Raw genomic sequence first — 23,396 nt, 5'->3', positions numbered from 1 at the left:
TGCGTCGAGAATTCTTACTCTCATTCCAGTCAAGCAATTCACTTTGCACCGCACTGCAGGCAGGTGAACGTGCTCACTGGGCAGATCAAACTTGGCCTTCGCATCATCAGCCCCGAGCGCCTCAGGGTGTAATGTCACGCCCAGCTGCGCGGTCTCGCGCGTTCGATAGCCGGCGCCCGGCCGGGCCGGTAACTAAAGAGCCTGGATTTGTAAAAATCGACGTAAGTCTATGGCCCGTATGCTAACTAGTACATGCAGTAAGTCTAGGACAGTATGCTAGTATCCAACTCAGCATAGCCAGAAAATTTTCTCTAGTCAGGGGAATCTGAGAGTATCCTAGTTAGGTCCCTCCCGTCTCCCCTTGTGGGCCGGCCTATATGTACGTTGATCGCTTCGCCGTCGCCCCTCCGTCGTGTCGCCGCGGCGGAGGTTGTAGTGCGCCGCGGACGCGTCGTCGTCCGCGCGCGGCCCATGTTGGAACACCCCATGGCGCTCCGTTGCGCTCATCGGTTGCCCTCGCATGAGTCGCGCCGGCGTGCTGTCGCTGGGCCGCGCCCGCGGTGGCGGCAGGATGTGGCTGGCGACGGCCGGCCGGGCGCCGCCGTGTAGAGCGTGCCCCGCGCGCCGGACCCGGCCGCGAGCTTCTCCACGTACGCGTGGTTCCGTGCTGCGATAGCGTTTGCCGTTGCCGCCTCGATGGCGTCGCCGACGGCGGTCTGCGCGTCGGCCTCCTCCATACTGCAAGTCAGGTGAAACGTCCCGGCTGGGGGAACGTTGGGGGAACCTCTCTGTTTTATGATCGACTAATCGAATTTGGCTGATCCGTCCCACGAAACGACAATTAGGCTAGTCAGGAGGAAGTATCAGAACCTAGATTTAGCCTGAGTGTCTACGCGTGGTGTGTGACCAAGAACTATACTGGCAGACTTACCCGGTGCTGCGCCAGTTAGCACACCTACACCGCCCATTACAGCAGCTATTCCAGCAGGGGTCTCTAGGGGTCACCGGAGTCACCAACCCAACCAGCGGAAAAGCTAGTTATTTGCCTCAATATTTTCCTCGTCCCTGACCGAGGAAGACGGCTGCGAACTGCGTAAAACCCGGCATCGCGAGGTCTCTGGAAGAGATGAACCTTAGCCTTCCTTGGCGGCCTTCTTAGCCTTGTGATTGGCAATGCGGCGGCCAGTACCGCGAACCTTTTTCTTACGGTTTTTCGCCTCCTTGATCTGTTTACGGCTAGTCTCCTTCTTCTCGACGATTCCGTTACGAATCAGCCGATACTTGGGCTCATACTTCTTGGCAGCTTCCGCTGAGTCGTAGATCAAGCAGAACCCAGTGGACTTACCACCGCCAAACTTGTTGCGGAAACCAAACAGTGATATCAACTGCGTGTCAGCCACCTTGTGACTCTGCGAGGGGTAGCGCCGGGATGATACTCGCGAAAAGATTCTTTGGGAGTCACCTTAGCGATCATGTCTTGCAACTCAGACTTCGGGACGTTCGCCCGGTCAGGGTGAATTACATCAAGAACCTGCGGCGTTTTGGCGGGTGAGGATTATGGCATTGTAAATATACACGGCGTTCGACAAACTGTTTGCGCTGCAATAAGGGATTCCGGACAAATTTCCGCGTGCGGATCGTCACAGGCGCCGACATGTTGTGATACGACTGGCGATTCTGCGGCGATGATGTATCTCCACTCACTCTAGTAGGAATTCCTAGTTAGTAGCCCCCGGCCCGCATGCGCGCAAGGCAACTACAAAGCTGATGTAGATACCCAAAATTGTAAGCGAGCCATGGTCAGTGGCAGTGCACACATAGTGCCAAACCTAGATTACGACATCATAGCAAAGAGTGACCTTGAGAAGCACTCGTGGCTGATAAAGCGGCGAATATCGCCCTTAGAACGCGAGTGTGATTAAGCACAATCAAAGTGCGCTTGGCGATAAGCCAGCTACCTAGGGAGCCTACATTCCGCTCCTTGGGCTATGCTACCCTAACTCGGGACTATGCTATCCTCCCTATGCTGGGACGCTCATACTGGCCTATGCTGGCTATGCTCGGCTATGCTCATGCTATACTATGCTGGTGCTTCATACTAGCATACTCGGATTCTAACACGGTATATACTTTTTCTTTTCAGTATCCTGTGGTAAAATTTGTGTTGTCAACCCACTAGTGCCGCTATAGAAAATTGCGGTGCTGACACAGGCCTAAAGTTCTCTAGGGGCTCCAGTGCACTGGGAAGCCGATCCGATGGGCAGCGCCCGACTTTGACGGCCGCGTTCGGCGGCTCGGTCCGCCGGGCGCCCCGGCAGCCTTCGAGCCCGCGCCGCGCCGGCGGGCGATCTTCGACGCGCCGCTCTCGATCTCGAGAGACGAGCACGATTTCGGGGCGAACGGGGCCTCTGGATCCGGGCCATTTCGACGCGTCGAGGGGCGATATGTCGGTCCTGGTGCCAAAAAAACTCGGCCGCGCGCGGGGAATCGCGAAGGTATAGTGTCGCGATGGGATTCCCCGCGCGCGGCCGTGTTTTTATCTCCATCATCACGCGCGCGCGCGTGGCAGCCCCGGCGGTGCGCGTCGAGCGCTCCGAGTGGTCGTGGCGGTCAGCGCCGGGCCCAGAGGACGATCTACGCGGCTGAGGCACTCGAGGGGTGTCTGCGAGGGTCTCGAAGCGGTCGCGGGTGTCCCCAATGCGCGTTTCTCGGGTCGTTGACCAGGTTTGAGCCGCGGCGCGCGTCGTGCTTGGCAGCCCGTCCACAGCCGAGTTTCGGCATGGATGGCTGCTTTTCAGCTTTGGTCCTCCAGAGGACATGTTGGACGGACCCCTGATGCGCTGGGGTCCAGCGGGAGGGTCGCCAGGGGGTGTTTTGGCGCCCACCATAATCACTGTTCATGACTACTCAGAGAGTCCAATCGATCAATGGTCTATAAGTTGACTCATGAACTGTTTAAGCACAGTTGATTCGACTGAGCGGAGGGGGAGGTCAAGCGGGGCCAGGGCGTTGTCTAAAAGGCCTGCCGTCGGCCCGGGGGGGCGGCGTCTGACGAGTGCGTCCGTAGATGGACATGCGTCGGTGTTTTAAGTCGAGGCCCGCGCGAGGCGCGCGGGACTGGACAGCGCGCGCCAGCTCTTCGGCGAAGGCGTAGGTACGGCAGATGATGTCGCCGGGGAAGGTCTGCTTGGGCTCGGCGTAGCCCACGCCGCAGAGGCTGGCGCCGTGGGTCTCGGACGTGCACGCGGTTGCCCTGAAAGCCCGCCGCGCGGCGGCGAGCAATTCGGGCGCCGCGGAGAGTCTCGAGCCAGCGCGCCTCCATGGAGCGCGGCACGGTCGTGCGCCCCCCTCGAACGCGGAAGTCGGCGGCCTCGAGGGTCCGAACCCAGAGATGCCCGGGGGCGCCGAACCAGCGTGCTCGCGCACGACCTGAAGTCGCCGCCGCCAACCGACACTGGATGGGACGGGAGCCGGAATGCGCCACCGTTAAGCCGTGCACGGACAACGTCGCGCCGGACTCCCAGACGAGCAGCGGGCCCGCCATGGTCGGGCCGCCCGGGGGGCAGCGACGACGGCGCGAGCTGCGGCACGGGCTGGCTCTTGGGCTGCTTCTAATGCGCTCTAGATTAGGCCTGTGTGATATAAGTGAGTGGTAACCACTCTAGTTTTGCGAATTTATGTTCGATTTTAGTGACTTGCGCCATGGCCCGGGCAGCTTGATCTGTTAGAATCCGAGTATGCTAGTATGAAGCACCAGCATAGTATAGCACACAAACTTTACCAAAGGATACTGAAAAGAAAAAGTATATATACCGTGTTAGAATCCGAGTATGCTAGTATGAAGCACCAGCATAGTATAGCATGAGCATAGCCAGTATAAGGCAGACTTAGCATAGCCAGCATAGGCCAGTATGAGCGTCCCAGCATAGGGAGGATAGCATAGTCCCGAGTTAGGATAGCATAGCCCAAGGACTCCTGAGCGGAATGTAGGCTCCTTAGATAGCTGGCTTATCGCCAAGCGCACTTTGATTGTGCTTAATCACACTCGCGTTCTAAGGGCGATATTCGCCGGTTTATCATGATCGTCATCAACGGACGTCAGCATTCCCGTGGGACGGCCCTTCCTACACTACATATTGTTACTAGTGATTAAGTAGTACATGTAAAGCAAGAGCCTGATGAAGTTGTCCCTTTGCGGATCAACTTGGAAGCTCGCGAACTACTGTTGCTTCTCGGTACCGGAGCGGTTGCGCTCATCACAGCTGTCGAAGGGTGGTTCATTTCGCCCTCCTGCATAACTTTACTCTCGTGGCGTGATCTGTTAGAATGGGGTTGCTAATCGCATAGCATGGTCGACTTTCGTTCTTTGATTCTTTATGCGTTATCATCGACTCGTTTCGAATGTTCAGATTGGGACTCGCACCGCACTCTACACAGCTGGGCAAAGGTATCACGCGCGGCGTTGTCGTACGCTCTCGCCCTGACTCGCTGGCTCTTGGAGATATCGGATCAATCTGTCTTAGAGACAGCAGTGAGGTTTACGCGCCTACAGTGGGCTGGCAACGCAAGGATTCAACTGCTTCAAGACGCTAGCTTTGTGCTCCACTCCAGACAGTACTCTTTCCGTACACATGCTTTAAATCTCGTAAATTCATACCCACTTCTTGAATTCAGGGCTGTCGAATCGCCCAGTAAAATTGAATATGCATTTGGTGTGGCGAAACTCCGAATGAGTGAAGAGAATAGGCGCCGCTTCGCGAGGGCTGCCCTTTTCACAGTAGTACCTACAATTCCTGCAGAATCCATAGCATCACAACAGGATGCGACAGTCTCAGTGATTTCCCTGAGTGAGTTCGGATTCAGCGCGACACTTACGAAAGATGTTCGAGTTCCAGCTCAATTGCGATGGATGGTAAACACCGCACATCATCACGACAACCAAGATTCGAATACCTTGAGCAGGGCACGTGCTTGTTTCCTTTGTAATGGAACTCCTCTGTGTGGATTACGGGATGTTGTTGTCCAGGCAGCGCGATTGTATGGGCTAAGGTCGTTCTACGTCGCTGCACAAACGTGCATGTGTATGAGTAATGGTGAAATTGGTACCCAATGCTTCGACAATTTTGTGTTCCTCCGAGTCTGGCCCAACAATGCAGAGCTAACTAACCGTGTTGACATAGCCGTCAACGTAAACTTTTTCTGTGGCGCAGCTGTAAATGCCATCATAATTACAAGCGCAAACATATCAGCGCCTGGTCAGATCAAAGCCATGATAGATTGGCAATGCTTGCCTGGTTGTTGTGCTGGTCTCGTTACACCGCTCGAAATGATCAATCGTGCTACAAGACTTGCTGCATCTAGATCGCTTTTGCGTGTTCTCAAAGGGCTGTCTTACCGCGTTCCTTCAGGAGAGTGCTCATTTCCGTCAGGGCTCTGCCATGCGAGCCGTGTCATGACCCTGTTGGTTGGCTATTCTCCTTTCCGTGGGCCCTTTTGCATTGCTGTTGACCCTGGAAAAAATGCTTCCGATCTAGTTGTTCTTGTTGCTTATCACCACGCTAGACAGCACTGCTCCACACTAGAATCACTGCGGCGCACCTTGCAAGTTGATCGCCGCAGGTAATCTCTGGGGAGCCCAAGGAGCGCAATGCAGGCCCCTTAGGTAGCTGGCTTATCGCCAAGCGCACTAAAAACCACACTCGCGTCCTGAGGGCGATAGCCGCCGTTCTTAGTGGCAGCAGGCGCATGTTAATCGCAATCAAACCCAGGATACACGCGGGCGACACTCACCATAAGCAAAACTAGCCCTTGGCGGAATAAACTTCACTGAGCTCGATGAACTTTGGGATATTGATGGCTCTGAGCGCAAAGCCAATATTGAAGAAGATGCAAACTTTAAAACGAATGGCTCGCATCGTATATGATATATGCGTGGCGAATCGCTGGCAGCAGGCCCACTAGACATAGGAGCACACCTCTGATCATTCGTGGAGTCTCGCAACAATCGTGCCATGTTGCAACCGCCACCCGCAGGCCAAGTTTGAATAGCCGCGCCGCTCAGCACCGTCTGCGGGCAGCACTACCGCGTGAAATTACCACCAATCAACACGAAATGCAGCAGAAAGTATCGCACAAGCACCACGGACCGGGGCGTGCCCGCAACAGCCCGCACGTGCAACGCACAGCTGCAACGGCAGGTGCCAAACAGGAATAAATCGAATAGTTAGGATCGACATGAGTTTTCTCTAGTTGAAGGAATATGAGAGTATCTCTAGTTAGGCCCCTCCTTTCTCCCCTCGTACTTTATTTCTCCACGGCTTATGCTAAGGGGAATTCTGGGGCTGCACCTGAGAAGGGAATTCCTCATTTTCAGTATAGTGAACTTGAAAAAGGGGTCTATCTGAATATAGTACTAGCTTGATCCACCATCATCCCCATAATTTACATTACCCTGCTTCCTCACTATCGCGACGTCACACTATGGAGATGAGACTGCACTCCCCTGTAACGTTGACATCAGCGTTCCTTATTACCCTAGTTTGGGGTATTTCTCTCTATGGGGGCTTTACTCGGGCGCCGGGGCCCTGGGCAGGCCCAAAACTAGAAGGCGTTGTTTGGGGGGCCCTTGCTACAACCACGCGCCAATGGCCGGGCGCAGTAGGGCTAGCTTAGTACCCCGAGCTCCCTATGAGCGAACTAGGACCCCCACAATTGACAATCAGCAGCCCTGGCTACAATGCCACTTCAGCCGGAGCTGCGAGTCGCCGCCAGGCGCCTCCGTTTTTACCAGATGTGACAAAATTCCGCCGGCACAACATCCGCAATATCGCTGCTACTATCGAAAATTATATAAACTCCCATGATTTTCTGTCTTGCTGGTGTGCTAAGATTCATCAAAATCAACAAAGGGGTCGGGGTGCTCATTTGAGTACTCGGGAAGTTCAGGGTCGCCCTTGGATTCTGGATATTCATCAAAATTTGACGTATCATCCTCAAAATTAACAAAAGGATCGTATGGAGCCTGAAGGTCCCGTGATAGCAATCTGCCCCATTCGATGGACTTATAGAATTTGTGTTTTTTACACTCGTCTTCTCCCAGTTTGGTGTTTCCCATGCGCTCAAGAGGACTTTTTGTCAAAAACTTCTTCACTGCAGCTTTCCCAACGCCCTCGAGTTCTGAAGGCCATTTTGGCGCATTTTTTAGAATTAGCTTGTACGTGTCTATGGGATCATCGGCGACAAAAGGCGTTTTCCCTGTCAGCATTTCACACAAGACAATGCCAAGAGCCCACCAATCCACTCCCTTCCCGTAGCCACCTTTCTCGATAATTTCAGGCGCCATGTAGTCTGGTGTCCCGCAAAGTGTCTTGGTCTGTGTCTCACAGTAGACTGCAAACCCAAAGTCAGCAAGCTTCACATAACCTGCCATATCAAGGATAAGATTATCTGGCTTGAGATCACGGTACAGGTAGTACTTCGCATGCATGTATTCGAATATCAGGACAATTTGAGCAGTGTAGAATGCTGATTCGTTGTCCTTTAGTTGTCCTTCACCCCGCAATCTCGTGTCGAAAGGACCCCCTTGCACGAACTCTAACACTATGTACACAAAACACCTGCGAGGAGCGGCACGGTCCGAGTCTTGGCTTAACCCAAGTGACGCGGGGTTGGGCACGTGTCGTGGAACGCAAGTGCCATATTAACAATAAAGGGATGCGAGAGCGCATGAAGAATTTTCTTCTCCCGGAAAACGTGCTCGATTGCATTATGGCTTATAACCTCTTTTTTTTTTAAGATCTTCAACGCCCAGAGAGTATTTGACTCTTTGTGTCGTGCTAGTCTCACACGCCCAAATGAGCCCTTGCCAAGAGTTGTTGTGACAATGAAGTCTTGCGTCGACGTGGCTGTGATTTTCGGTCCCTCGTAAACAGGATCGACTTCGGCGGGTTGCTTCTCCGTGGATTGGATTGCCATGGACTCTGTCGATTTGTCATTGTCATTATTTTTGGAGCCACCGCCACCCATCGACGCGTTAGTAGCGTGTAATACAATAGAAGAAGAGATTTGTATCTCCCACATGCAAGGGACTACAGTACCTGGGTAAAAGTCTGGGTAAGTAGAGTAGCATGTAGAATACAGGAGCATCAGGATGATACGGGAAGAGAATGGAGGCTAGATGGGAGGTAGCTGGGTAGAGGAAGAAGCCGGTGGGATATACGGGATAAAGGCTCTTGCCATAGTAGCGACCCAGCTAGGTGAATATGCTCTGCAAAGTCGATTACGTGGCGGGCTTCAGAAACCCTTTGCTGTGGTGTGAGTGGGGGGGGGCGCGGGGTGGGTGGGGGAGGGGGCTATTTGGAGCTCGCTACAACCACGGTTCCAGGGATAGCCCCCAGGCATTTCTAGCCGCGCTGTTGTTGAAACATCTCCTTAAAGCCACCAAGAGCCACTTCCGCCTGTGATCCCGCTCTCTAAATATTACAGGATACATTTCGCCTCGGCCAAATCAATAAAATCCACGTGACCGCTGGGCGTTATCAACCGACCGGCCTCATGCAATCACTGGAGCATCAGCACTTTTGTTAAGATATACATCAGTTCACACGGCAGGATTTCGGTGCATATACGGGAGATTGGAAACACAGTTTTTGCCTTCTAATCGGGCTCCTGCGTCTTCAGTGTGCTTGACCACAATCGGCTGTGGTACGACGTCTTCGTCGATAGTAGCGTCCACCTCGCTCTCCTTGGCAGCATTTTTCGAGCGCTGGGCAAGAGCAGTGAGCGACTTATGTGAGTGGATTGCGCCTACTTTTTTGCCGGCATCCGAGTCTAAGACAGTCCGTGCCACAGATACACAGTCGTCTTCTTGATTAGATCCATTCGCCTCGGGTCGGTCAGAAATTGCATCAAGGCTCTCGGCTGTCAACCTTAGTTTGGATTTATCGACTATGTGGTCCAAAGATTCCAGCTCAAGCTTTGCTTCGGTTGTCTGGGTTGCTTCGAGCTCTGTGATGCGAGCACGCACATTTTCAATCAATGCCGAGACTTCAGAATCATTGATGTACTTGTCAAAATCCAAATTGCTGGCAAAGTCCAGGAGATTATCTGCTTCGGTGAACTCTGCGCAGTCTACTACCTTGCCTGCTTGTTCCTCGGTCAGTGCCCACATAGGCCGAGGCACAATTGGAGTTTTCCTATCAGACATGTCCATAGTCGATGATCCTCCGTCGCCCTTGGCGTCGGGAGCGGCCGAGGCCTCCATGGAGATGCAAGGCGCGTCGAATTTACCCTGAGAGTTGATATCAACGCCTTCGTCCTGCTTCGCTTTACGAACAATGGCGCGCATCTTCGCTTCGCGCTGCATGAATCGCTGGTGGCGAACTTCTTTCATTTGAACATCCTGTATGTTCGAGAATGACTTGAATATTTGCGAGGCAGTGGGGATGGGACGCTGTTCGACCCCGATGATAGGGGTTGTCTTAAGACCTCAAGATACTGTTTTTCTAGTTGTTCTTTAGTCGCCTGGAGTTCCGCAAGCCACCTATGTGTGGATACGAGTTTCGATCTACGACTAGCGTTTGTAACACTGCTGTTGACTTTCGATGTCGTTGAAGCGCTGTCTCTTTCTTTGGGCGCTGATCAGCTGTGATTAGCTTTTCCTTGGACGAAATAGGCACATTAGTTCCAAGCTTATCTCCAACATTCCCGCAAACAAATGCGTGTTTAGCCGAGGCTGTTAAGCCCTTCGACGTGCCGACCATGCCCACAAAAGGTCTATTACACAGCATCACCCCCTTGTAGTTGCCGATCGAAACTGCCGGAGCTGCAGACTCCATCGTAGATCGAAGAGTCGCAACGCTCACCTGTATCCGTGCATGCACCGGGGAGTAAGTCATTCAGATATTGTTGATAGGGATAGTAAGAAAAATTTCATCTTCGCTCGACAACCCCTTGATGTCCTGGATGTTATCCAGGAATTTTACCTAGCTAGGTTTACAGTTTTCATCCTGTTATCCAGACGACTGCAGGTCATATCGGCTGCCAGTGCCCCATAGCGAGTTAGTGAGTTTAGACCACCTATCATCATCCAGCTAAATGTAATAGCTGGCTGTGGTGGTCCTCTCCCAGCTCGCCGCTTCCCCGGGGCCCGGGGTGGCGCGGCTTATTTTTTGAGCCCGCCCACCACCCTCCTTCGGCGCAAATGAAGCACCTGCCCTGCCCTACCCGGGCCCTCCTCCGTCCCTGCTGAGGTGGCTGCGCCATCCAAGCGCGGTCCGTCGGCGTTCATTCTGGCACCTTAAGTTGAATTGAGCCCAGCCTCCCTTCGAGGGAGGAGTTTACCTTGCGTCCTTTAGCTTCAGGCTAGTGGAGGCCTTAGTAGGAGATACGAAGGCCAAGTGGACGGAAACTTAAATTTCATTCGACGACTCACCATGGGTCTTATAGGCCTTAATGTAGGGGGCTCAGTTTTTGCAGTGAAATCGCAATACAAGGGCTTGAAGGTAATAGGTCGGGGTAGTTACGGAGTAGTTGCCTCGTGCACGGATGCAACATCTTCCAAGCGCCTCGCAATCAAACGGATCAAACCAATGTCAGCACATTGTATTGACTCGAAACATGTCCTCCGCGAAATTCGATGTATGAGGTTGCTGGGTGCTCACACAAATATAGTGAGTATACACGACTTATTTTGCGATGTACATCATGATGAATTATACATTGTGATGGATTTGATGGATTCTGACCTCCATCGCATTATTCAGTCTCCACAGACTTTAACAGACGCACATAATCGTTATTTTATGTATCAGCTGGTTCGCGGGGTAATATACATACACGCGCAGGGCATCATCCACCGTGACCTGAAGCCCGGGAATCTCCTGGTGACACGAAATTGTGAGCTGCGAATCACAGACTTCGGGCTAGCACGGCAACAGTCGGCAGCCCTCAAAGGTGGCAAGGACGACAGCTTTGATATCTGTCCCATGACTCAACATGTTGTCACACGATGGTCTTGGCTACTGAGTCGATTATCCGGATAAAATCATAGATTACCTAGGTACCGACCACCGGAGCTGATGCTGACTCCCGACGGTCGCTACACAAATGCAGTGAGCCCAAGCGCTTGCACATCAGCCATCGATAGTCCCAACATCGCACTTGGTAGGTTGACATGTGGTCGGTCGGGTGCATCCTCGCAGAGCTGCTTGGACGGAGCCCCCTCTTCCCAGGAAAGAATTTTGTTCACCAGCTTCAACTCATTTTTGATGTAATTGGATCGCCACGGGCGGAGGAAATAGAACGAGTTAAAAACAAACAGGCGCGAAAGTTTCTTGATTCCATTCAGGGGAAGCTGAAAGTGTCGTTTGGTAACATTTTTGGTTCAGCGGGCTTGCCTGCGAATACCGTGCTGGAAGGACTTTTGTTATTCAATGCCTCGAAACGCGCCACGGCAGTAGGACTTCTTGACTACTCCTATTTCAGGAACCTTTCTTATGCCAAAATTCCAATTGCCGATCCACTTGCACCGCCTTGCGATTTTTCCTTTGAAAGAGAGAGCCTCTCATTGACAGAGCTCCGAAAAGAGATTGCGCATGAAGTTGCTGCTTTCAGCACCTCGACTAAGAGATGGAATACGAGGACCAATTCTTTCGAGGTTGAGAGTGCTCTCGGAGGCGTCGCTAAGACATCAGGTCAATCACGGCGAGATACAGGGAAGACCAGGGGAGGCCATAATCGACGCTCACAGTACGAAGGAAATTCAGACACACCACAGCAGCTGGCTACGTCAGCCAACATTGTTGATAAGAATGTATTGTATCATAACGCATTATTACGGACTAAATCAAAATCCACCGATTTGGGACAATTGAAACCTAGACCGGAGCCTTCAAGGTCATCATCACCACCACCGCTGCCAAGCCAACACACCAAATCTTTCAAGTCAGCAATGCATGAAAATAAAGACTTATCACATCCCATCCATGTGGTGCGTTCTAAGATTGAGAATCTCATTACACCACTCAGTTTTTGGCAGGTTTCAAGTAGCGAAGAAGGCAAATCAGTACAAACTAGTGTGAGTATCGCTTCGATAAAAACACAGTACAGAAACTAGTAAATACATATGCCTGATGCCAGGTAATAAATGAGCGCAAGGATCACAGCACCACCTCTCTAGCAAGCTCCAATAATCCCAGGCTCTTTCAAGCTAGAAGGACCAGTCACATCCAAGCACGCTCGGCTAGGCCAGCAGCCACAAGAAAACGCATGACCACTGTCCCCAAAAGCCCCAAATTTTCGCAAATGTCTTGGCAGCGCTGAGATGAATGCCGGTGCGCTGTCCCCTTCCCGCGGGGACAATGCAAGAACCCCCCCCCCTCCCCACCGCGCCCGGAGGCGAAATGAGGCGCGCGACCTCAGCGCTCGTGGAAATTCGACGCGCACTGGTCTGGGTCCCTCCCGGGGACCCGGTGCCTGAGCAAAGACCCAGCAACATATCCCGCCGGCGGGATATGCTAAACGGCGCTTCTGTAAAGGGAATTAGCTAGGTCAACCTTCAACTAAATGGGTACTTGAAGTTCAAACCAACCCCGTCAGCTAACTACATTCGATATGAAAGATAGTCAGTAGCTGGGGGGGAAGACCCCGTCAAAATTTTCTTCCGCACGAATGCAATCATCATCTTCTGGTTTATCTTTCTTAATGGCAGCTAGTATGGTCATTGAGAGGGAGAGAGAGAGAGAGAGAGAGAGACAGCAAGGTCCCGGGCCGTCTATATTCTAAGTCAGTCAAGATACCTCAGTCTAGTCTCCCGCCACAGTTCCTGACTTAGACTGAAAATGGAAAAGTGAGATGGGGCTGCTAAGCAGCCCTGATTCCCAACAGGAGAGGGTTACTCTATACTGTCTTAAAGTGGAATAGAAAGAGAGAAAGAGAAGGAAATCGGGAAAAGGAGGAAGGACCCCCATACTAAAGTGGGGACCTTGGGACTGAACTCAGTCTCATGAGGATATGAGACTGCAAGGTAGGGAGAAAAGGGAAAATAAGGACAGTAGGGCAGATACAGGAGAATCTTCCTCCTGAGCTCTCTAGCGGGATAGAGTGCACTACAACGTCAAGCAATAAATATCGCTCTACAATTTAAACTGGGGCTAGCTCTATGAAATTGTCAGGACATGATCCAATCTGGGGGCTATGAAATTAGCGAGTTCAGCTCCGCATGCATCGAGTCTTGCGCGAGTTTCGCATTCATCGAAGCCTTGTTGGGGTCGTCTTCCTCGCATCTCAGGGATTCTGGCATCAACCTTTTGTATTCACACCTTTCACGATCATCACTAAAATTATCGCAAGCAGGACTCAGCGCGTATCTAAATCGCCTGTTTGATTATGCACGTATTCGGGCTGTAGAAGGTGGCGCTTACGCGCGCCGTGTCGGTGTTGGTATACTCGAGGGCTTGGCACATGCTGTTGATCAACTATCAGTCGAGAGGCGAATTGGTGTTCTGAATTTCCTTCGTGATGTGTTAGAAGTAGACCGCTCCACCCATTATAGTCCATCGTGCGTGCAAGTAGTTACGTTGACATTGGGGCGTCTTTCTCGCACGATAATGGTAAAAGCTGAGCTTCAGCTACTTGAAGAACGTTACTTGAGAACTTCATTGGAATGGATTCAAGACATGCGGTACGAGGCGCGTCGATACGCAGCCGCTCTAGTGCTCTCGGAGCTTACAATCAACGTGCCGACCCTCATACTTGATGCTCGTGGATCCATCCACGCTCGAGTTTGGGGCGCACTTTCTGACACATCATCTCGGATCCGCGAGGTTGTTGCATGCGCTGCTAGGTCATTTTTGAGCATTCTTTATCATCGTGATGATTCATTGGACGCGTCTATCTATTTCCAGCACGCGGCCTTAATCGTAACCACAGGTCTGCTCACGAATTGTGAATCAAACGATCAGGTTCATGGTGCTTTGCTACTTCTAGCCGCAGTGCTTCAGCGGCATCCGTGCGATAAAAGTTTAATCATCGACGATTTTGATGATGTCTTGCCTGGGAAGTACTGGCGTCAACCATTGCTAGGCAGTGGAACACTTGAGGCCTGGTTCCAGGCAGTACTTGGTGTCAGGGGACTACAGGCCACTGACACGCAACTGCATGTTTTGTCAGTCGCGCTTCTGCCATCGCTAGCATGCTTTATGACACCTGTACTGACCGTGCGACATGGCGTAATACAGTCAATACTCAAGACCATAAAAACAAATCGTGCCTTAAGTATTTCTGCAGCCGTCAGCCGCTGTACTTTTGTTATCACGGAAATTCTAGATACAAATATGGAAGCATCATTAGTGTATGGAGTTGTTAAACGCATGGTAACCTTGAGTAGCAAGCCTAGGGCTGGCCCTCAGGATTCGAGTTTAGCACTACCCATTGTACGGTCCTTTACTGTCCTGATACGCATGATTGGTGAATATAATCGTCACCATTTGACACATTTTACTAATTGCGGCGAGTTGCACGATCAAATCCGCAAAATATTTTGTTTTCTTGTACCCCAATGTCTCACACGGACAATGTTTCACCTCATCAAAGCTATCCATGCGCATTTCCCCTCTCTGCGCTCGTCGGTTCAGCATTATGTCTTAGATCAAGTTGCTTCTACAATAACTGCGTGTACCCCGGTTGGGATGAGCGGTGCTGGTAGTAAAGTCAGGTCAAGACGTGGTCCACGCCATGAAGTGCAGTCAATGGTTGCGAGCTATAGTAAATTTCCTAGCTATGGCTGCCTTTCTTCTCATTATTGCTTAAGACGAGAGGCGGCAAAGGTGGAATTTAGAACCACGGTAAACGAAAGCATGCCTTGTCTAGCGATCTATTCTTTCTCAAAGATTCGATTCTCGATGGGCGTCTTATTTAAGTTTGACTTTTTTGAATGTCAACAAACAAAGGGGTTTTCCGCTCTGCTCATGGAAGTAGCCGCCGTCCTTGCAGCTCGCGTCGTCAGTTTAGCACCAATGATTAGCCTAGAAGCTTCCATTTATAGCTGGAAGCTTCTGGCAAAAATGCCATATCTGGAAGAAATCTCTCATCCAGCCCTCTACACTGACGCACCACTAGCATTCTTGCACGCAGTCGTCGAGTACGTCATGCTTGAGACGTTAGGACAGAGAGCAGAGCTGCGCTGTATCATCTTGAACTCGTTTCCCCCTTCGTGTTGACACCATTCTTGCTTTGCCAAGACTTCTTCGTGTTCTCTTCAGTTTTTCGGTCGACAATCAATTCCTAGTGCGAAAGGCGGCGGTGCAGCTGATGTCACGATTAGTCACCAAAGCGCCTTCATTTGTTTTACCCAGAATCGGTCGGTGTCTAGCTCGGCAACTGGAAAGGATAAAGCATTGTAACTTCATCTCATCCCGTGTGCGGAATGGTTCACTGGCTGTGCAACCGATGGAGTGCTATAACACACCCGATCAGGACTCGTACCGTAGCGCATTGCCTCTTTGTGAAATTACAGATGGTGCAATTGGGGCTCTGCAGCTGGTGAGTCTCGCTCTTGATCGGGGGCAGCGTATGCTAGCACCATATGTGCCCGCTATTTTACCTATCGTCGCACATCTTCTAGCTCGGGCAAAGGTGGATGATGCTATTGCTCCCATAGCTGCATGTGTCACTGGAAAAATAACCCTGATTTTCCGAGACGGAGTCTTGCCCATCGCCAGAAAAGTTATCCCAAAAGTTGTGTGTGTGCTCTGTGCTCAGCCCGTGCGTGCCCCTCGTCTACGATATGTTGCCGCTCGCGCTTTGGAGCATCTTGTCTCCAGCACCGGGGATATATTGACACCGTACTGCTTCAGTGCTCCCAGACTTGTCGATACACTCCTGCACATGCTCAAGGATCAAAGATCAGGTCAAGATATCCAGGCATTCCGTACTTTAGGTGTGCTTGGGGCCTTGGACCCTCCCTTCCTCCTATTACTCAGAGAAAAGGAGCATCCGGTTTGGCCGCATGTCTTTTCGTTCATCAGGACAACCGAAGTTATAGCGGCTGCAGATCAGTCTAACTCATCAAATCAATTCCGAAACTATTTTAAGCTGGAGACGGTCAAAGCTGTACAAACACTGGGATCGGCTGAGTGTAAAACGGTCCGAGGAGAGAAGTTTGAGAGTAGATTACCCACCGGTGAGCTATTGCAAGCCTCTGCCATGATCGCTCTCCTAGATGCCGTTTTACTAATGCCACAAGTGCGCAAGGAGGCCTTCGAAGTATTGAGCCAAGTATGCAGCTGGCTTGCCCCCGATGCACTCACTTTACGCGCAGTATTGGGGCGCCATTTATGCATCCTGTCTTCGGGTTCAAGGAAAATGGGAGGGGCTCGCTACGGCCAAAGAACAGCGAGGCCGGTGTGCTTGGATGAACGCTCTTTTGTACGGAAGAATATAAATCAGAGTTCCCATTGTATGCAAAACAGCGGAAGTGTTAACGTCTGTGCCTATGACATAGATTTTGTTCGTATCCTTGTAAGCAGCTTGATTCGTATCCTTGAACTGATAGACCCTTCCATCATTATGGCTGAATGCTGCTCTGGTCGACTTGCGGCTGCGATCTCCATTCTCTGGCCCAAATCGGGTCACAGTGCTAAACACCAAGTATGCACAACCAGTGCATCTTGTGTCACGGGGGAGAGCCTCATCAATGTCATGCGGTGCTTGCATTCACGCCTCTCACTGCATAATTTCGTATCACAGATGCGGTGGTTGCTGTCACCCTTGAGAAGTACTCTTACGCACGGTTCGCTGTATCCATGCCTGCACATTATTGACTCAATTTCAGATTCTTTGATCATGTCTGGGAATGCAAAGATGATCATCGTTACCATATTGAACGTTTTTGCGGGACTCTTCCGCTTGCTGCATGATGATTCTTTTGTCTCGCGCGTATTCACCACGCGCTCTGTAGAACAAAACCACAAAACGCAGTCTCGCACCGCATCAGAAATTTGCATTGTTCTTGTCAGTGTTATTCGCTTGATCAGCCGAGTAGGCTGGTCCAGTGTTTTGCCCGAGATTGCCCCCCAATTTATCAAGTCAATGCTGGACTGTATTGCCATTCGATGCGATTCGATGCACAAATTGGGGATGGCTAAAGGCCTTGATTCAGATAACAAAGTTCAGCTTTGCAGGGATGCACCGTGCACTCCCAAGCTGAAAACTAGCCACTATCTAATTATGGTTTCTGAACTTGCCATTTATGGTCTCACCATCATATCAGGGCAGATTGGTAGGTCTGCACTGTCTCGTCTGAGCCACTCTCGATTTGCCCTGTCGGACTGGGTCATCAACATGGAGCATCTTCTGATGGAATTAAGTAGTCCGGCTGTCGAAACCATATTTGGGAACTCTGGTGGCCCTAACTACGTGATGCTCGCGGCACATGCAGCCTTGGCTGCTTACGACGGGTATAATGTAGTTGTGTCAGCCATTTCTCGTGGTAAACCAACACCTTCACCAACACAAGGCTGCGCTGTCATTTTGAGAGAAAATTTTGACAATTTATTTGCCGATATGCTTTCCCCTACCCCATTTCGCATCCGACAGATGAGGGATAAGTATCCGTATTTTAAGGCAAAAGTTTATCCGCTTAATCAATGTAGCCAAGATCCACCATTGCCAGCACTCAGACCAGACAATTATTCCGCCCGTGCAGGAGATGATCACATAATTGATCTCGCTGCTTTGAACCGGGTATGGGATAGTGCAGGGGTGGTGACAAGAGGTGACTGGACGGAATGGATGCATCGCATTTCAGTAGAACTACTACGACAATCGCCATCGCCTTATCTTAGGCCATGCTCGGCCATCGCTGATGCTTGTCAAACTACCGCGTATCGCCTCTTTAAACCCGGCTTTCTTGCAATGTGGATTGGATGTGGATTCGCCATAGCAAATTGTTTTGGTGGACCGGCCGGTGTGGCTCGAAGACTGGTAAAGTCTCTAGGTGTGGCAATGTGCTCGTGTTCGCTTTCACTAAAATCACTTTGGCTCTTATTTGACCTCGTGGATTTTGCACGCATGTACTGCGCTCCACTTCCTATAGAGCTGCCTATGATGGCACGACGTGCATGTCAGGCACATGCTCATGCCAGGGCCTTGGCTGCTCGTGAAAATTATTGGCGCCTCAATTCCAAAATAGACCCATGTGCTGATGATGTTATTGCGGCTCTTGTTACAAGCAACAATAATCTCGGCTTGAAGGAGGCGGCTGCCGGTATTCTACTGGTCAGAGGCCCGAGCTCAAGGCTAAAACCCCAATTGCAGGAGCAGCTAGGCTGCTGGGACGCGGCCCTGGCAATATACGAGAGGTGTTTGCCCTCGAGCGTATTGTTTCCTGTGCCCAGCTCGAAATCGGCAGGACAAAGTGAGCCGGCGCAGCAAGCTGGAAGTCGATGGCTAGATATGGAGGTCGGACGGCTGAGGTGTCACAGCGCCCTCTTTGATCACCGAACCGTCATGATTCACGCCCGTTATCTCTGGAGTTTGCTCACTTCAAGCTTGAATAGGTTCCCCGGCCCGCTCAATTTTGCGCGAAAATTGGATGGGCGGCAGAATTCGAGGATTGTTTGTGTTGCTGCATCTCACAGGGTAAGAGAGGAACGGCAGGAACAGCTAATTGAAATATCTGCATTGGGCGCTCGAGCGTCATGGATGCTGCAAAATTGGGACGACTTGGGAATTTATGTAGCATACTGGGGTGCTTGTCGTGTCAGACAACTAGACACCGCTCGAAATCTGCATGTATTCAATTCGCCATTCAGACCCTCAACGCACGAGTTGTTTCTTTTTCAGGCGGTGTTGGCATGGAAATCAGCAGGAAGAAAGATACGCCACGTCTACTCTGCTCTATCACAGGCTAAAACATTGGTGCAGGCTGCCCGCGTGCAATTGATTGAAGATACAAAGCTCTGCACCGATAAGAGCTATAATCATGCATATTACTGTGTTATGTCGGCACAGCAGATATTTGAGTTTGAGGAGGCTGTGACATTCGAGTCGCAAACCCTTCTGAATTTACCATCGTCCCGCAGATATGTCGGCACGACAAAGGTGCTCTTGAGCTTACTTGCAAAATGGAAGCGACGCGTGCGTTGGTGGGGAGGACTGGATGCTAGCGTGTGGTCAAATGTGTTGATTGTCCACAAACTCGTGTTGCATCCAGGCCACGACATTGAGGCTTTTATGAGACTTGCAGACTTGTGCTATGGTTCTGGGCATTTTCTAAGATGTGGAAATGTCCTTGCCTTCCTGGATTCTGTACCACAAATTCCCAGCGTAAATGTGATTCTTCGAGCCTGCCACTTGCTGTGGGCACTGGGGAGACGTGCACTGGCTTACGATGTGCTTTCCAGAGTCACAGAGTCTCTTATCTTCAGCCATCAGAAGAACTCTTGGGATTTAAAAGACAAGCCTGGCGACGAAATATTGATAGCAAGCATCCTTACTCGGAGTGAATGGTGTGGGATTCTAATTCGGGCATCCAAATTCACCCGTAGGAGCAGATATTTCAATCAGTGTTTGTCAATAGTAATCAGGTTGCTCCAACGCGTGACAAAACTCGTACCGCTGCAACCCAGAGCATGGCATTCCTGGGCTTTGGCTAACTATGAGGCGTGTGAACAGCTTGAACGGCGAGAGCTACACAAGCTTGGAAATTCGGGTCCTGTTCTAGCCAGTAGCCCTGGAACAGTATCAGTATTTCACCACGTGATTCAATCGATTGGAGGCTTCTTCCGAAGTCTTCAATTGTTTGGTACCGAGTCCCGTGCTACGCGCCAATCAGCAGAGCGGCCTGGGGTTGAGATGCACGAGGGAGATGCTGTTGTCTTGCAAGATACACTCAGGTTGTTAACTATCTGGTTTAAGCACGGGACTCGTTCGCAAGTAAGCGCCAAAATGCTGGAGGGGTTTGGTCATACAAGTGTTGATGTTTGGTTGGGAGTCATACCACAGCTCATAGCTCGCGTCGACTACCCTGATGAAGACGTGCGGCATCTTGTTGCGGATCTACTGGTTCAAGTCGGTCGCGCACATCCACAGGCTCTCATCTACCCGATAACAGTATCAGCGCAGTCAGCATCAGAGTCCCGCCGTGTTGCATCGGTCGGGATTCTCGGTGGGTTACAGCAGTGTGAGTACTATGGGGTTCTTGGTGACGCAAGCACCCAGACACGTTTTGCTATCTCGGAGGTGGAAGTCCTCGTTGCTGAAGCAAACCTGGTATCACGGGAGCTTAATCGTTCAGCAATCACCTGGCACGAGGCTTGGTATCAAGGCATTGAAGCTGCCGCAAATCTCTATTTTGGGAGTGCCGATGTTCAAGCCACGATTCATGGTTTGATCGAGATGCATCGTCGCTGGCATGATGACCTCCAGAGCTTCATCGGCGTTTTCCCAGACTCAAGTCATGATACAACCATAGTCACCACACGACTTGCAGCATTCGCCCATGTGTACAGTCCTGACCTCCTAGCAGCTGAATCGTTTCTCTCTCGATTCTGTCGGCTGAGGAACCATGCAGATATGCACCAGGCCTGGGATATTTACTCTGCAATCCACAAATGGGTGAAGCAAAGTATCTTTACAGACAAGTTGTCACACCTTGACTTGGGTCAGGTGGCCCCATCGCTAATGTGTGCAGGTAGCATGCATGTGGCGATTCCTGGCACAGAGGGGGGGCGAAATCTTCCAGTCCGAATTTTGTCAATTTCCCCACAATTGCGAGTTCTTGCCTCCAAGCAACGGCCACGTTGCTTGAGAATCTCCGGATCTGATGGCAAAGAATATCAATTTTTGCTCAAAGGTCACGAAGATCTTCGACAAGATGAGCGTGTCATGCAACTTTTTGGGCTTATCAATGCCCTTTTCAACAAGACCTACAACGCCGGGCATGGTCACAAAGAACCTCTTCATGTCCAGCAATACGTCGTTATGCCGCTATCTAACAACTCAGGCTTAATAGGATGGCTTAAGTGCTGTTCAACAATTCATCAGCTCATAGTGAATCACCGATCCCACTCGGGTATACTAGTTGACATCGAAAGACGTTTCACCGAGGCTATTGCCTGTGATTACCATAAAAGTCCGTTCATGTACAAGCTCGGTGATTTCAAATATGTTCTGAATCGCACATATAACAGGGATCTCGCGAACGTATTCTTGGTGACCTCAGGAGATGTGTCAATTTGGTTAATGCGCCGCACTAGGTATGCCCGTTCCCTCGCAGTAACATCAGTGGTGGGCTACGTTCTAGGTCTAGGAGATCGCCACCTTTCAAATATACTTGTGAGTGATAAATCTGGCGAAGTTATTCATATTGACTTTGGAGACTGTTTTGAGGTAGCCATGAAACGGAAGAGGTTCCCCGAGAAGATTCCATTTCGCTTAACGAAGTTACTCGTCAATGCGATGGAGGTTAGCGGTGTTGAGGGATCTTATCGGCTGACTTGCAACCACACAATGCGAGTGCTACGGAACGATTTTCACTCTTTGATGGCCATGCTCGAGGCATTTGTTCATGACCCACTAGTTGATTGGAAGCTCCTATCGACAAATAATTCTCATTTTCGTAATGTCTTGAAACAGACATTGGTTATAACTGACCGTGTTCAGCAAAAGCTCACTGGTTCCACGTTGCACGATCCCCGTTTCTGTGTCTCACCTATTCATCAAATCGATGGCTTAATACGCGAGGCGCAATGTGCTGAAAATATCTGTCAGATGTATGGTGGCTGGTGTCCTTATTGGTAATCAAAAGCCACTGGCTCGGAGATTACAACTAGGCCCAGGCAGCTGTGCGACACCATCTGGGAGCTTGTACAGGTAGCATACATCGAATGCCAGTATTTGGCAGCGGATTCTAGACCAGGGCCACACATAAGTTCACTGTGATCACTGGGGTCTGTGGTGCGATGCCACACCGCGCGACGCGGCCCCTGGGGGCCTACCGCCGGTTCCGCCTGCGTAGCCGTGTACTTTTCGCGGCCAAGGCGTCGAGAGGGGCGGCGAACGAGGGGTCTCGGGGGCTAATCGTTCGAACCGGCGCCGGGCTGGGTCGCGCCAACCGCTGACGGCCCGAGGCGCTCGCGTTCTCGTGCCGCCCGCCCCGCATAGGAGGAGACGCGCCGGAAGCCGTACTTGCGCTTCTTGACAAGCTTTCCGTCCGCTCCGGACGTTCCGGTGTGTGCTCTGGACGTCGTCGGGCTGGCCACCGGCGTCGCCGGCGTCGCCCTCGCCGAGGCCGTCGATGCCGAGGCCTCCTCCGCCGTCGGCGAAGTCGTCGTCGCCGGCCATTGCCAGGCCGCGGCGGACCGCCGGCGGCGCGCTTCGCCGCCGCCCGCTCTGCGGCAGTGTGGCGACGCTCTGGTCGCTCCCGAGGCTCATGCTATACTATGCTGGTGCTTCATACTAGCATACTCGGATTCTAACACAGTGAACCGCCTTCTAGGTGGTTGGGAAATGTTACCATCTCCTATGCGCTAAACGCCCTCTGTAGCGCGAAAATGCCTGACTGCAAGTCAGGTGAAACGTCCCGGCTGGGGGGGCGTTGGGGGAGGTTGAACCTCTCTGACCCTAACTCGGGACTATGCTATCCTCCCTATGCTGGGACGCTCATACTGGCCTATGCTGGCTATGCTAAGTCTGCCTTATACTGGCTATGCTCATGCTATACTATGCTGGTGCTTCATACTAGCATACTCGGATTCTAACACGTGTGCGCCTCGTGCGTGTAGTGCGAGTGTCGCCCGTGTGTACGCATCCGGGGCGCTTTACCAAAATTTGTCGAATAAGGCGTAGGCGATGTCTGGGCTAAAAATGGTGGATTTCTTCCGCAAGATTCCGGCAGATCTCACTGAAGCAACGATGGTGAGCTCCCGATCGCAGCATGAATCACCCGCGGTTCTTAGGTTGGAGCCACGCTATCGATAACAGCTGGCGTGTTCATGGCGATTCTCTTCCTGGTTGAGCTCTGGGCCTTTTTGTCCACAACTATTGAAACCGGCGTAATGCTCGACACCAATGCCGAAACATTGTAAGAATTCTTTTCGATCCCCTTCATCATTCGATTTTTTTCAGGTTGCGAATCAATTTCAACGTCACGATGCTAGATCTGCAGTGCGATTACGCCGCAGTAGATGTTGTTGATGTTCTGGGCACCAACTCGATGAATGTAACAAAAAATGTAGAAAAGTGGCAATTGGATGAGACGGGTAAGAGAATGATATTTCAAGGTAGGAACCGTGAACAGAAGGCAATTCAACACGACGCGCACGATACGGAGTATCGTGCCTAGTACTAAAGTCGGTTCGACTTGAACTATAATAGACTGTAAATAATATCTGCAA

General features: G+C 51.3%; 5 protein-coding genes across 5 annotated transcripts in view; 3 read left to right on the top strand and 2 right to left on the bottom strand.

The window, feature by feature from the left end:
- Nucleotides 1–864: 864 nt before the first annotated feature.
- Nucleotides 865–1,690, bottom strand: AURANDRAFT_38591 (hypothetical protein; the record flags this gene model as incomplete). The annotated part of the gene is made up of 3 exons (XM_009041820.1): nt 865–1,409; nt 1,463–1,531; nt 1,588–1,690. 3 exons carry the CDS (start codon nt 1,654–1,656, stop codon nt 1,134–1,136), a joined length of 414 nt encoding a protein of 137 aa, XP_009040068.1.
- A 4,963-nt stretch (nt 1,691–6,653) lies between these two features.
- Nucleotides 6,654–8,018, bottom strand: AURANDRAFT_54763 (hypothetical protein; the record flags this gene model as incomplete). The annotated part of the gene is made up of 2 exons (XM_009041819.1): nt 6,654–7,616; nt 7,676–8,018. The coding sequence occupies 2 exons, from the start codon at nt 7,972–7,974 to the stop codon at nt 6,884–6,886; spliced, it is 1,032 nt and encodes a 343-aa protein (XP_009040067.1).
- A 2,415-nt stretch (nt 8,019–10,433) lies between these two features.
- On the top strand, nt 10,434–11,575 carry AURANDRAFT_31212 (hypothetical protein; the record flags this gene model as incomplete). The annotated part of the gene is made up of 3 exons (XM_009041881.1): nt 10,434–11,011; nt 11,060–11,111; nt 11,168–11,575. Coding segments are annotated over 3 exons (1,038 nt in total), but the record flags the coding sequence as incomplete, so codon positions are not given.
- A 7,658-nt stretch (nt 11,576–19,233) lies between these two features.
- On the top strand, nt 19,234–21,944 carry AURANDRAFT_54760 (hypothetical protein; the record flags this gene model as incomplete). Its single annotated transcript, XM_009041882.1, has 4 exons — nt 19,234–19,804; nt 19,868–20,182; nt 20,249–20,404; nt 20,450–21,944. 4 exons carry the CDS (start codon nt 19,234–19,236, stop codon nt 21,799–21,801), a joined length of 2,394 nt encoding a protein of 797 aa, XP_009040130.1.
- Nucleotides 21,945–22,817: 873 nt separating this feature from the next.
- AURANDRAFT_72293 (hypothetical protein) overlaps nt 22,818–23,396 on the top strand; it is a gene marked incomplete at both ends in the record, with an annotated part of 1,309 nt that continues 730 nt past the window's right edge. Inside the window, 3 exons of the mRNA XM_009041883.1 lie at nt 22,818–22,917; nt 22,959–23,083; nt 23,128–23,396. The remainder of the gene's footprint in view (nt 22,918–22,958; nt 23,084–23,127) is intronic.

The sequence above is a fragment of the Aureococcus anophagefferens genome (assembly GCF_000186865.1).
Source record: "Aureococcus anophagefferens unplaced genomic scaffold AURANscaffold_24, whole genome shotgun sequence".
In the NCBI taxonomy this organism is placed as follows: domain Eukaryota; class Pelagophyceae; order Pelagomonadales; family Pelagomonadaceae; genus Aureococcus; species Aureococcus anophagefferens.
Note: the sequence above shows the minus strand (reverse complement) of the source record. Positions and strands in the feature narration are given on the sequence as shown.